This window comes from Chelonoidis abingdonii, chromosome 4 (assembly GCF_003597395.2).
Source record: "Chelonoidis abingdonii isolate Lonesome George chromosome 4, CheloAbing_2.0, whole genome shotgun sequence".
Taxonomy (NCBI): Eukaryota; Metazoa; Chordata; order Testudines; family Testudinidae; genus Chelonoidis; species Chelonoidis abingdonii.
Genome location: NC_133772.1, coordinates 28,050,534 through 28,063,637, shown reverse-complemented (window position 1 = coordinate 28,063,637; position 13,104 = coordinate 28,050,534). Strand labels below are relative to the sequence as shown.

Genomic DNA, 13,104 nt, shown 5'->3' with positions numbered 1-13,104 from the left:
TCAGGTGTTTGGTTCCCTTTGTTAACCCTTTACAGGTAAAAGAAACATTAACCCTTAGCTATCTGTTTATGACATGGTGCTTTGGGAAGAGTTTGCAATGTCTCATGGGGCAAGCACAGCATCATATGATACACGTTTCCCAATTCCATTCTTCCATGGGCATCCTACTTCTTTGTCAGCTGCTAGTCAACTGAAGGGGGTAGGAGGATGACAGGGAGTGTGTGTGTGTGTATGGAGGGGGGAGAGAGATTGTGGTCTGAGGTCAGAGAGTGTATCAGCATGCTGTCTTCTAAGTTCAGACAGCAGCAGGAAGCAACCAGTCCTGAGGAAGGGGGAGAGGAATACCCGATGTCAGCCCCCGCCTCCCTTCCTGGGCTCTCTGCACAGCACTCTCTCTCTCTCTCTTACACACACACACACCTCTGTGTTCAGCAGCACAAGCATTCCACATTAATGGTTTGCTTTGTGTCCCGAAGCAGATCAGCACAGCATGCAATGGCTATCAGAAACAGTGCTTTGAAAGGGGAGGGCAGCCAAGTTCAAACCAATGAGCAGAGCAATCATTTGAGGCATTATGGGACACTTCCAGAGGCCAATTACAGGGCAGAAAGCAATCAAGAAACACTGGCAATAGAGCACTGGAGCCTCTGCTCAAATAGCCTTACGACTCTCATTGAGTTGTTTTTTTTTTTTTGCAACACTGCAACTGAGGAGTTTCTGCGCAAAAAGTAGCTTGGCAGTGTGTACACGTCTGCAGTTTGAACGCAAAAAGCTGCTTTACTACGCAGAAACTTGCCAATGTAGACAAACCCTGGGTAAGGTGAATTAGGAGAACAAGCACTCCCCTAAAACACATGCAGTTTGAGTTCCAATCCACTCCTTGGGAGATATGTGCTGCGCACCTTAGGGCTTTCAACCAGCCTTTCCCTCAGTATCTGGGGCACAATGAAGCTCCTTTTGGAAGTGTGAGTGGTGTGTGAAGTTTAGAGATGTTCAGCTCCCCACAAGCCTGATGCCATCTACCCACCTCCCTGGATCTTGCTCTGAGACAGTTTTGGTAGTACTTACTCCATCTGGGATGTGAAATCTGGTATGGTGGTATGGGCCAGGTGGAAGTGGGAGGAACTAGCTGCCATACTGAAAATAACACCAGGTTGGCCAGCGCAAGAGTCTCAGTCAGGATGAAGTGGTTCTGAGCCAGGAAAGACTCACTGAACTCCTGGCAGGCAGCACTAAGCTTGATGGACTGGGTCTGGAATTGAGGATGGGAACAATGTATGCCACAGAAACACAATGCTGAGACTGGAGAGCCTTTAAAACGGGCAAGCTCTGTCCAACAGCACTGAGACCCGGAAAGGAGACGCATCACTGATATGGACATGAGCCATTTCTATCTTATGCAAGCCTCCTATGTACAGGTGGGTGTGCAGAGTTGTTTTCCCCACAATAGTCCCTGATATGGGCTAGGGATTCTACACCTCCTCTCCCCTTGCCGTCTCCAGCTGCTAAATACACTCTTCACAACCCATTAGCTACAAGCTTCCCTCCTGATCACGGCCTTTACAGCATTACTAGGGGCATGGTAGCTCATTAATGGTGAGATGTGCATAGAAAGACCTCATGAGGTTCCCCTCCCATGTGTTCCTATCAACTATGCCTCCCTCACTTCCACAGATTTCTCAAAAAGAAGGGAAATTCACAGCCAAAAAACATCTTTAATGTAGACGTAAGGCTACCTAGTGCTGCCTTGTGCCTTTCCAGAATCTGGAGATGGGCTAAACTGAACATTTCCAAACCAGGATATGCAGAATTAAGACAATGCCTCCCACAGCATTACTTCAACTCTATTTCCTACTGTTCAGAGTTTTACATTTAGCCAACCTCCACATTACAATTTAAGTGTAGCCACAATCCCACATTATAATTACAATGTAATAGTAAACAGAGATCATCATTGGGTGGGTGTTTCTAGTGGGGTCCCACAGGAATTGGTTCATGGCCCTACTCTATTTAACATATTTATTAAGGACCTGGAAGGATAAATAAAATCATCACTGAAACTTGGCAGATCACTAAGATGGGGGGAATGATAAATGAAGAAGGCAAGTCACTGATTCAGAGCAACCTAGATCACTTGGTAAAGTGGGCACAACAAAATGCATTTCAGTACAGGAAAATGTAAAGTTATACCTCTAGGAACAAAGAATGCAGGCCATACTTGCACTCTATCTTAGGAAAAAGTGACCCTGAAAAAGACTTGGGGACTGTGGTGGATAATCAGCTAAAAATGAGCTCCCAATGTCACACTGTGGCCAAAAGGTCTTGGATGTATCAAACAACAGATAACTGAGGAGTGGGAAGATTATTTTATCTCTCTTTGGCAATGATGCAACTGCTGCAGAACTGGACACAGGATTCTAGGTGTCCCCAATTCATAAAGGATGTTGATAAACAGCAGAGGGTTCAGAGAAGAGCCACAAGAATGATTAAAGGATTGGAAAACATCTCTTATAGTGATGGACTCAAGGAGCTCAATCTGTTTCGTTTAACAAAGAGAAGATCAAGGGGAGACTTGATTCCAGTTTATAAGTACCTATGCAGAGATTAACAGAAATTTGATAATAGAGGGCTCTCCAACTAGCAGAAAAAAGTATAAGATCCAATTACTAGAAGTTGAAACTAGACAAATTCAGACTGGAAATAAGGTCAAATTTTTAACAGTCAGAGTATATTAGCCATGGAAATAACTTACAAAGGGCTGTGATGGATTCTTCAACGCTGTCAATTTTTAACTCAGGATTGGACGTTTTTCTCAAAAAGATCTACTCTGATTCAACCAGGTATTAATTTCAAGGAAATTCTATGATTTATGTTATATGGGAGGGCAGACTAGATGATCACAGTGGTCACTTCAGGCTTTATTATCTATGAAAATGGCAACTATTGTTTCAGGTAGACTAAGATGGTCGTCATTTCATTGCTTACATTCTGATTAAGTGTTCAATGTTATCTGCATAACCAATAGGCCTAGAAATGTAATTTTTTAGAACAAAAGTTGAGATTCTGGAGCACAGCTCTGCAGCAAGGATAAAATCCACAGCAAATCCCATAGCTGCAGAATACACAAGGCTTTGATTATAAGGCAAATTTTACAGATGAGTGAGGTATAGATACTGAGGCCTAGATTTTCAAGTCCCCAATAACAAATGATCAGTCTTCACCATGGCCTCAAGGTTCTGTACCAGGCTCAATGTTGTCAAATATGTTAATTAAAGAATGGTGAGATAGTGAAATTTGCTGACTCAAATTCAAGTTCATAGATTCATAGACTCTAGGACTGGAAGGGACCTCGAGAGGTCATCGAGTCCAGTCCCCTGCCCTCATGGCAGGACCAAATACGGTCTAGACCATCCCTGACAGACATTTATCTAACCTACTCTTAAATATCTCCAGAGATGGAGATTCCACAACCTCCCTACGCAATTTATTCCAGTGTTTAACTACCCTGACAGTTAGGAACTTTTTCCTAATGTCCAACCTAAATCTCCCTTGCTGCAGTTTAAGCCCATTGCTTCTTGTTCTATCATTAGAGGCTAAGGTGAACAAGTTTTCTGCCTCCTCCTGATGACACCCTTTTAGATACCTGAAAACTGCTATCATGTCCCCTCTCAGTCTTCTCTTTTCCAAACTAAATAAACCCAATTCTTTCAGCCTTCCTTCATAGGTCATGTTCTCAAGACCTTTAATCATTCTTGTTGCTCTTCTCTGGACCCTCTCCAATTTCTCCACATCTTTCTTGAAATGTGGTGCCCAGAACTGGACACAATACTCCAGTTGAGGCCTAACCAGCACAGAGTAGAGCGGAAGAATGACTTCTCGTGTCTTGTTTACAACACACCTGTTAATGCATCCCAGAATCACGTTTGCTTTTTTTGCAACAGTATCACACTGTTGACTCATATTTAGCTTGTGGTCCACTATGACCCCTAGATCTCTTTCTGCCATACTCCTTCCTAGACAGTCTCTTCCCATTCTGTATGTGTGAAACTGATTGTTCCTTCCTAAGTGGAGCACTTTGCATTTGTCTTTATTGAACTTCATCCGGTTTACCTCAGACCATTTCTCCAATTTGTCCAGATCATTTTGACCCTGTCCTCCAAAGTTTTTTCGGTTATTCAAGTCCTGAGAAGACAGAGGAATTCAGAGGGACTTAACTGAGCTAGGTGAATGGGCAACATGATGGAAAATGAAGTTCAGGGTCCATAAATGCAAAATAATGCACATTGGAAGGATAAAATGCAACTTCTCATACACCTTACAAGTTCTGAATTAACTATAACAATTTGTGCAGGCATCACTGTGGAGTTTGCACAAAGACATATGCTCAAAGTGCAACAGTGGTCGAAAAAAGCAAATAAGATGCTAAGAATATGTCTACATTACAAAATTAGACTGATTTTATTGAAGTCGACATTGAGCCTCCGATTTAAGCAAGTCAGTTCTGCGTGTCCCCAATATGCACATTGTGTCGGCGGAGCGCATCCTCACTAGCGGGGCCTGCATTGACTCATGGGGCGCTGCACTGTGGACAACTATCCCACAGTGCATGGAGCCAAGTGGACTGTTGGGTTAGGCTTGCAATTCCTCATGGGTCCTGTAGTGAGGTGGCCTGGCTCCCAGCTGCCCCAGAGAGGGACGAGCCCTTACAGACGCCAAAGTGGGCGGAGCCACAGGAGCCTGTGCCCACCTCCCAGAGGTCAAGGCGCAGGGCAGGAAGTATAAAAGCCCAGCCCCACAGCTCAAAAGCTGCCTGGCTGCCAGAGAGGCCAGACACTGGTGCCTTAGCTCCCACTGGGGAGACTCCTGCCACCTGCAACCAACCCGAGGACTGGCCATACCTGCGGAGCCTGGACACTGACCAGGCGCTGGAAGAGCGCCTAGGCTGGCCTGTACAAAGGGACCCCGAGGAGCTACCCAGTTTACCCCTCGCTCAGTATCCTGAAGAGCCCATAGTGTGGGACGCTGCAGAAGACGCCGCCGAGAAAGAGGTACCGGTAGAGGGGGAGGTCGGAAGTAGCCCAGGGGCAGCTGACCCTAGTCTGGCTGCAGCACACCCAGAGCCAATGTCAGTGTGTTGCAGCCAGGATCCCCACTGACACAGCAGCAGGCTGCCTGCTGCTGTTAGGGCCCCGGGCTGGGACGCAGAGGAGTGGGCGGGCCTGCGTACCCCCTGCCACCCCAGTCACGGGTGGCAGTCTCCCCTTCGCCCCGACGCTCAGGCCCAGGAGCCTGGGCTTACTTTACTGAACTATTTGCTCAGCCCCTGCCTGAGGCTCTGAGCCCCTGAACTATTGTTTGTGCCTCGCCCTGTCCTAGGGCCTGGGCTTAATAAACTGAACTGTTTGCTCAGCCCCTGCCTGAGGGTCTGAGCCCTGAATTGTTGTTTGCAGCCCCACCCTGACCTAGGGCCTGGGCTTAGTAGACTGAACTGTTTGCTCAGCCCCTGCCTGAGGGTCTGAGCCCTGAGCTGTCGTTTGTTGCCCCAGGTAGTAAGGCGGCCGGGCTCCCAGCCGCCCCAGAGAGGGGCGAACCCCGACAGCACACGTTTACAGGACCAAAACATTTGTGCGAGTGGTTATGGGAACATGGTATTAGCCTCCCATGATGCACGTACTGTGACATTCTACACCTTGGGGGAGTGCCCTGTAACCCCCATATTCCTCATCTGTATATAATTGGGATATTGCATATAAAGCAGGTCATGTGAAGTCTCAGGGGAAAGGTTATGATCTGCTGAAAATCATTTCTCTATCCATATACGTATATCAATCATTCATGCATATGAAGTTATGAGAATTGTATTGCATGGTTGTCACAAAAACATGCTGTAAATTGAGGGATCAGCCAGATATTAGCTTCCCAGAGGCAACAGCAAGAAAAGTAACCAACACCCATGGAGGGTGTCAAACAACCTATCAACATCCATTGTCCAGCAAGGGAGCTACAATTCAATGACTCACCTGCATGAGGCCACACCAGGGGAATTTCTCAACCTTGCCTGGAGGCTCAGCAATGCCCCCCAGACATGCCTGGACTTGTGTTCCCCAAACAGAATGTAGAGGCCCATGCTTCGCCTTTCTCCTGCCTCCACCTATGCTGCAAACAACGAAGACACTCACAGAAGACTCCAACAGAGGAGGCTGGCCCAGGTTTCGAGGGTGAAATCTGTATACTATGAACTGCAATATCCAGTGGGGTGAGAAAAACTGCTTAATCTAGATGTTACCCAGTCTAATGGGGTTGAGAGTTTAGACTGCGTGCTTATATTTAATTTTATTTTATTTTGGTAACTAACTCTGACTTTTTGCCGATCACTTATAATAACTTAAAATCTATCTTTTGTAGTCAATAAATTTACTTGACTGTTTATCTTTACCAGTGGGTTTGTATGAAGTGTGCGGCAAAACTGCTCAGGGTACAAAGGCTGGTGTATATCCACTTTCCCTTAATAAAATGGTAAACCAATTAATAAATTTGCACTGACTCCTGGAAAGATCACACAACAATTCTTTTTTAAAATACAAAACAAAAACCAAACAAATACAAACGTATTTTCCCCCACTGTCATAGAACTGAAAATAGATTAAGGCATTTTTGGCAAAACTTTCCAAGAGCATTTACTCTGGGACACAGTCCCTGCTTGAAAATTGCAGCCCAAAAGATGAAAGTTTTTGAGGCTATAATAGAACCTGATGTGCAAACTTAGCAATAGCATTGCCTACTGCTGCCACTACAACTATTTCCTAATTGATGCTCATCTTCCATGACACCCAGCCCCTTACCTTCCTTCAGTCTTCCACTCTGTCCACTGGCCAGTTGCAAACTTATACTCAAAAAGATCATTTTTATTCTTCAAATTGGAATTGGAATATATATCTCCAGTGTAGCCACCTGGATAACAACAATTTCATTAGACAAAGTTTCACAATTGGCACAACGTATACTCAATTATTATGAACATTAGCAAACAGCTGATTGAAAATGACATAACTCCACTCAACAGTTCATCATATAGAATAATAGAGTTGTATTAAGGTTATCTCCTGTATCTTTACATTTAAAAAAAAAATCTTGAGACTTTTTTTTGTAAAGCTCTAGGGATGTTTGGATCTCAACTGCTGCATTTCCTAACAAGCCGTGTCTGGAAGTGTCAGCATCCTAGACTGTGATCTCCAAGCCCCCAGACAGCCAAATACATGTCATACATTATAAGTCCAGAAGGGATCATTGTGATCATGTAGTCTGACCTCCTGTATAGCACAGGCCACAGAACATTCTGTCTATCCTCTTCATCTTGGAGACTCTCTCCAGAAGAGTTAGCATTGTCAGCCACTGTATCATGACAACTGGAAGGCCCTGGCTGTGATGCTGCCCAATTCCTTCTAGAACAGACAGGTCTTTTGATAATTCAAGGAATTTTATTATGGTCCTTTATATCTAGACACTGCCTCGGGTCTTTTGCCTTCTGCTGGCAGAGGTCCTTGTGTTTGATACCTAGTGTGGAGAGTTGCTCACACATCCACTACTATACTATTTCTGGTGACGTTCCTAGCTAGCTCTGCACATACTGCTCACCCCACAAAAATATGAAGGTACGGATGGTAGCACACTGTGATATCGCTTAACAAAAAAGTTTGTCTCTGAAAATAACTTGCAAGTGAGCTCCACAGGGCTACATGAAGGGTTAGGAGGCTCCTGGACAACTTGACTCATGAACAGTGGAATGCAGAAAGGAGATCTCACAGGCCACATCTGTAGTGACTGGTACTCTGCAAGACAGTGATGGGAGGACTATTTGCACCAATTGCATTACCATGGTGGTCAGACATGTCCAAACTGGCAATCTACTAGCTGAATTAACACTGATTAGGACTTATCCCCCATGGGGAATCAGGATAACTTAAACCAATGGCTAGCAGAGAAATAGTTGCCTTTAGCAAGTTTGTATGTGGGCAAAAGAGCACTTTCCAATAATGGAAGGACACAGCCACAAGTTTCTCTACTATAGAAAAGGCCTGTACCTCCAACACTACAGTCCCCTGGGCACAACACTAATGGCACAGGCTCAGTGAAGAAAACCTCACCTACTGAATCATCAGCAATACAACAAACCCTTTATCCCATGCAAATCAGTTTTTTGAGGTAAGGTAAGGTCACAATACTTTGATCATTCATCAAATCAAAAGAACTGGTGTTTCCTTTCATATTAGAAAAGTGAATTAGCATTGGAAGGAGCCCAAGCAGAGCCTTGCTAAGTGCAGCTAAAATCACACTGAAAACAGAGCTCGTGATATTAGGCGGATAGTTAAGGCAACAGGATCTTCACAGTCAATTTTGAGAAGGGCTCATTTTCACAGTTTTACCTGTACTAGAGGATCATTTTTAACCCCTGGTTCTGCTAACACAAGTTAAACATTGTTTGCCTGGTCATTGTGGATCAGGCCCAACTATTCTAAGGCGCCATTAACAATTAGGCCTAATAGATTACTGATTAGGCACAACATATTTCATTGGTGTTAGCACAAACCATCTTTAAGAACAGGTTTAAAAAGTATTCCCTACCATGGGTAAAACCTTAAACTAGATAAAGCAGGATGAAGAAAAGGGACAACCCAAAGTCTCCGACAAGTAGGTGATTTCATTATTCAGCTGTCCAGCCTTCTCTTTAATGCATTGGAAGGAAGTCACCTGACACGTGGGCTATGAATGAGAAGCTCCTATTTGTTTAAAGGATAACAATTTAAGTAGCGGTTTTCAGTAGTTGTTTGTTATTTTATACAAGTAATAGGCATCCTTCAGCCTCGAGAGACCATGGATATGTACCCGAGAGGTAAAGAATTTACTCAATTGATTTTATGGCAGCTGTGGCTGTGACTGAAGGGACCCACTTGAGAGAGACAATCTCTGCTGCATCAAATTTAAAAGGTGGTGTTTTGACACTTTGGGCTCTGGCTTGTGCAAGCTCTTTTCTTCTCTTCTAAGCTGAACTGCTTCCTCTCATAACTCTAGAGACCTTTGTTAAGCTCTTGTTTCCAAAGGCTGCAGTCTAGAGAATGATCTTCTCAGTTATCCACATCCATTTCTTTTGAGGTCTTGCTTGCACACATCCTTGAAATGCAATTTTGGGCATCCTTTGGGTCCTTTTCCAGATGCCAGTTCACAATGGAGGATATCCTTTGGGATGTGCCCATCATTCATTCGGCACACATGCCCAAGCCAGCGGAGGCGTCTCTGCTTGAGGAATGTTTGGTCCTGGGTATACTGGCCCTCTTGAGCACCTCCGCTCAGCAACAGCTCCAGGAAATTCCAAAAGTCCAACAAAGGCAACACATCGGTAAGCTATTGAGCCTCTTTTCCTGATGACAGTATAAGGTCCATGTCTCGCTCCCATACAAAAGTATGCTGATAACACATGCACAATACACACAGATCTTTGTGTTTTCTGTCAGTTTGTTGTTTTGCCATACCCTCTTGCTCAGTCACAGACATTGTTGTGGCAGCTTTTCTAATGTGGAGGTTGAGTTCTCTTTCAAGTGAAAGATTGACTGTGACAGTGGACCCCAGGTATGTGAACTTGTTCACCATTTCAAGTTCATAGTTGTTGATCTTGAAAGAGGATGCTTTTTCAACTCCTGGGCACATTATGTTCGTCTTTTTTAGCTAATGGTAAGCCCGAAGTCTTGGTAGGCACTGGAAAAACTGTTCATGAGGTTTTGGAGATGGGATTCTGCGTGGGTTGTCACAGCTGCATCGTCAATGAAGAGAAGGTGTTAGATGAAGGCCTTCCGAGTCTTGGTTTTAGATCTGAGTCTTGCAAGATTGAACAAAAACAACAGGGAGTCCAGTGGCACCTTAAAGACTAACACATTTATTTGGGCATAAGCTTTTGTGGGTAAAAAACCCACTTCTTCAGATGCATGGAGGCATCTGAAGAAGTGAGCTTTTTTACCCATGAAAGCTTATGTCCAAATAAATCTGTTAATCTTTAAGGTGCCACCGGACTCCTCGTTGTTTTTATGGATACAGACTAACACAGCTACCCCTCTGAAGACTGAACAGCTTTCCATCAGATCTTGTGTGCAAGTAGATTCCCTCAGTTGAGGAACTAAAAGCTTGTTTCAGTAGTAAGAAGAAGATCCAAAAGAGAGTTGAGACAAGTACACAGCCTTGCTTGACCCTGCTACAAATCTGGAAGCCCTCTGAGACTGAGCAGTCATATTGGACTGTACCATACATATTTTTATGGAAGGACCAAATCATGCTCAAGAGCTTAGGGGGACAGCCAATCTTTTCTAGAAGCAAAAATAGTCCACTTCTAAAGGCTATGTAAAGGGGATTTGTTTTCTGCATTTCTCTTGTAGTTATCTCAGTGAGAAGATTATGTCAAAAGTAGACCTTTCAGCACTGAAGCCGCACTCTGATTCAGGATAGATTCTATCTGCAAGGGTCTGAAGTCTCTTCAGGACAACTCACGCAAAGCCTTTTCCCATGATGCTAAGAAAGGAAGTGCCACAATAGTTGTTACAGTCGCTCCCGTCACCCTTGTTTTTAAGAGAGTGATGATGCTGGCATCTCCCATTTCTTGTGATACTTCATCTTCTTTCCAGCAGAGCAACTCGTGAAGGTGTTGCAGTAAGATAGTTTTTCTGCATTTTATCATCTCTGATGGTATGTAGTTTTTTCTGGGACAAAAGAAAGGAAACTCAAACCTGAAGTCCTGGCTATAAATCAGCCACAGGGAGGGACTGAACTGGAGATCTTTGACTCATGCCTACACACCTCCTAAAGTTAACACCCCCTTTTAAAAAATAGCCTGATAAATTCTCAAAACATTCATCATTCATAGTACACAAAGCCTAAGTTTGTCAATAGCTTACCAAACACAAACATGCTGCTCCCATAGACTACTGCTGAATGGTGATACCGGGGCGCTGGAGGGGTCCCTGTGGTAAAAGCCCTGAGGGATAACACAAAGACAGGGTTGACTGCTGCTTCCTTTGTATGTTTCAAATACACAAAGAAATTATTTAAGTTGGCTATGAAGATATTTGTTTTGGGAAGGCAATTAACCAACGTAGTTATTTCAGTGTTAATAAACGAGCATTTTCATTTATTCTATACTTTCTAATCATGCTGACCATGGTTTTATGGTAAATTAAGTGTTTTATTAAGTTTAATTTTTTTCTAAAATATATCATGCAAATGAATGTTGAAATAAATTCTGCAACACTATTATACAGCTACGTGGTAAGATAACACACTGCTCACAGCCCAGGCTGGAGTGGGACAAAATTGGCTTTAACCCTTCCCAATCCTGGGCAGCTCTGGGAGCTGGATGAGTTCTCTCTGTAATGAAGACAGCCTTCAGAGGGTGTCTAAACTACAGCACCTCCCTGGGCTGCTCTATGGGCAGCAGTGCTGTCCCAAATCCCAGCAGCACCACAGACACAGCCCCTGGCATGCCCCCTACACCAGAAATTGTGAGGGGATTCCAAGAAGTCAGCTTTACAACCATCTTCCACAGTGCTTCTGTAACTGAAGCTCTCAAAGACTCTTTACACAACTCCCAACTGTTTAACTGGTGTAAAGGGGCTGAAACAGAGGTGAGGATCTCACCCACCATCAACAAAATACATGAGTGAGGTGGAAATTAAAATAACCTTGATGCCAGGCAAAAAAATGTCAAAAAATCTCCTGCTCTCAAAGATTTTACTTAAATTAACTCATTTTGGACAGCTGTCAAGTCCAAAAGACTTCTATGGCAGGAATTAAATCAGTAATAAACATGAGAAATATTCTCATACCTGCACCAAGAGCAATCCTTTACATCAAATCTCAATAGGTCATTCAACATCGTTTTTCTGCAATGGAAAGGGATGGAAAAGATGTAATGAATGTTTAGCTACATATGTAGAACAAAGACAAACTACAACAGCAGTAAAACCTTGTAGGAATTGGAATTGCCAGAGCAGAGCACATCAAGGATCCAGCTAGTTCAGTATGCCTTCATTTAGCCAATACCAGATGCTCTCGAGGAAGGTGCAAGGAACCTCATTGCTGGCACTTACAGAATACCCTGCCCATAAGGAAGTTCTCTTATCCCCGTCAGCTAACTTGTGGTATCATTCAGGAGAGTTTATAGCCCCTTGGAAAAAAACATTTCTTCTGTCCAATACATCTGTGAATGTTCTTATATCCATATAAATAGATAATTCTAATATCCTACTAAGTGTTTGGCATCTGGGATGCATTGTGGCAGGAACTTCCACAGCAAGTTATGTGCCAAAAGAAAAAGTGTGCCTTATCATCAGTTTTAGTGTCAACATAAATTCTCAAGACTTCCATCATCTGGCCCTGGGGAGCTCTCACTCCTGCAGCGAAGACATGCAGCAGAGGGTAAGGAAGCGGCCCGTCTAAGGCCAACAGGTTGAATTCTTCTGCTATGTGGCAGCAGAATCATCGTGCTGCCACAGGAAACAATGAATGCCCAAAGTTGCACTGAACTGTCAACATAACAAACACCCATAAAAGATAGAAAAACTAATAATAGGAGATATATCAATCTCCTAGAATTGGAAGGGACCTTGAAAGGTCATTGAGTCCAGCCCCCTGCCTTCACTAGCAGGACCAATTTTTGCCCCAGATCCTCAAGTGGTCCCCTCAAGGATTGAGCTCACAACCCTGGGGTTAAGCAGGCTCAAACCACTGAGCTATCCCTCCCCTCAGCTAAGGGCCCTGCTCATCATTCTTACACAGAAAGGAATGAATCATGTATATGTGACAGTCTGTATCCTCATGTTCACCCTTTTTACAAAATTATAATGGATTTTGTACAAAGCTATCATTTGAAAAGTCACAATTTACTGATCATTGTTGTCCTGATAAAATATGCATGGCAACACTGTATGTAAAGTTATAAGATTCTACTGTATAACATTGCTGTAACATGCTCCAAATTCAGAAAATCAGGCACAAACCAATTCCTCAGAGACAAAAGGCAAACTGATGCCTCAGCTAGGTGTCTAAAAAATCCGATGGACTATC

The 13,104-nt window shown here is 43.7% G+C and overlaps 1 protein-coding gene across 1 annotated transcript in view; it reads right to left on the bottom strand.

The window, feature by feature from the left end:
- LZTR1 (leucine zipper like post translational regulator 1) overlaps positions 1 to 13,104 on the bottom strand; it is a 258,107-nt gene that overhangs the window by 218,259 nt on the left and 26,744 nt on the right. Inside the window, exons 2-4 of the mRNA XM_032795074.2 lie at positions 11,865 to 11,921; positions 10,938 to 11,017; positions 6,843 to 6,951 (exon numbers count right to left, since the gene is read on the bottom strand). Of these exons, the coding sequence (XP_032650965.1) occupies positions 6,843 to 6,951; positions 10,938 to 11,017; positions 11,865 to 11,914 (239 nt within the window). The 5' untranslated portion in view covers positions 11,915 to 11,921. The remainder of the gene's footprint in view (positions 1 to 6,842; positions 6,952 to 10,937; positions 11,018 to 11,864; positions 11,922 to 13,104) is intronic.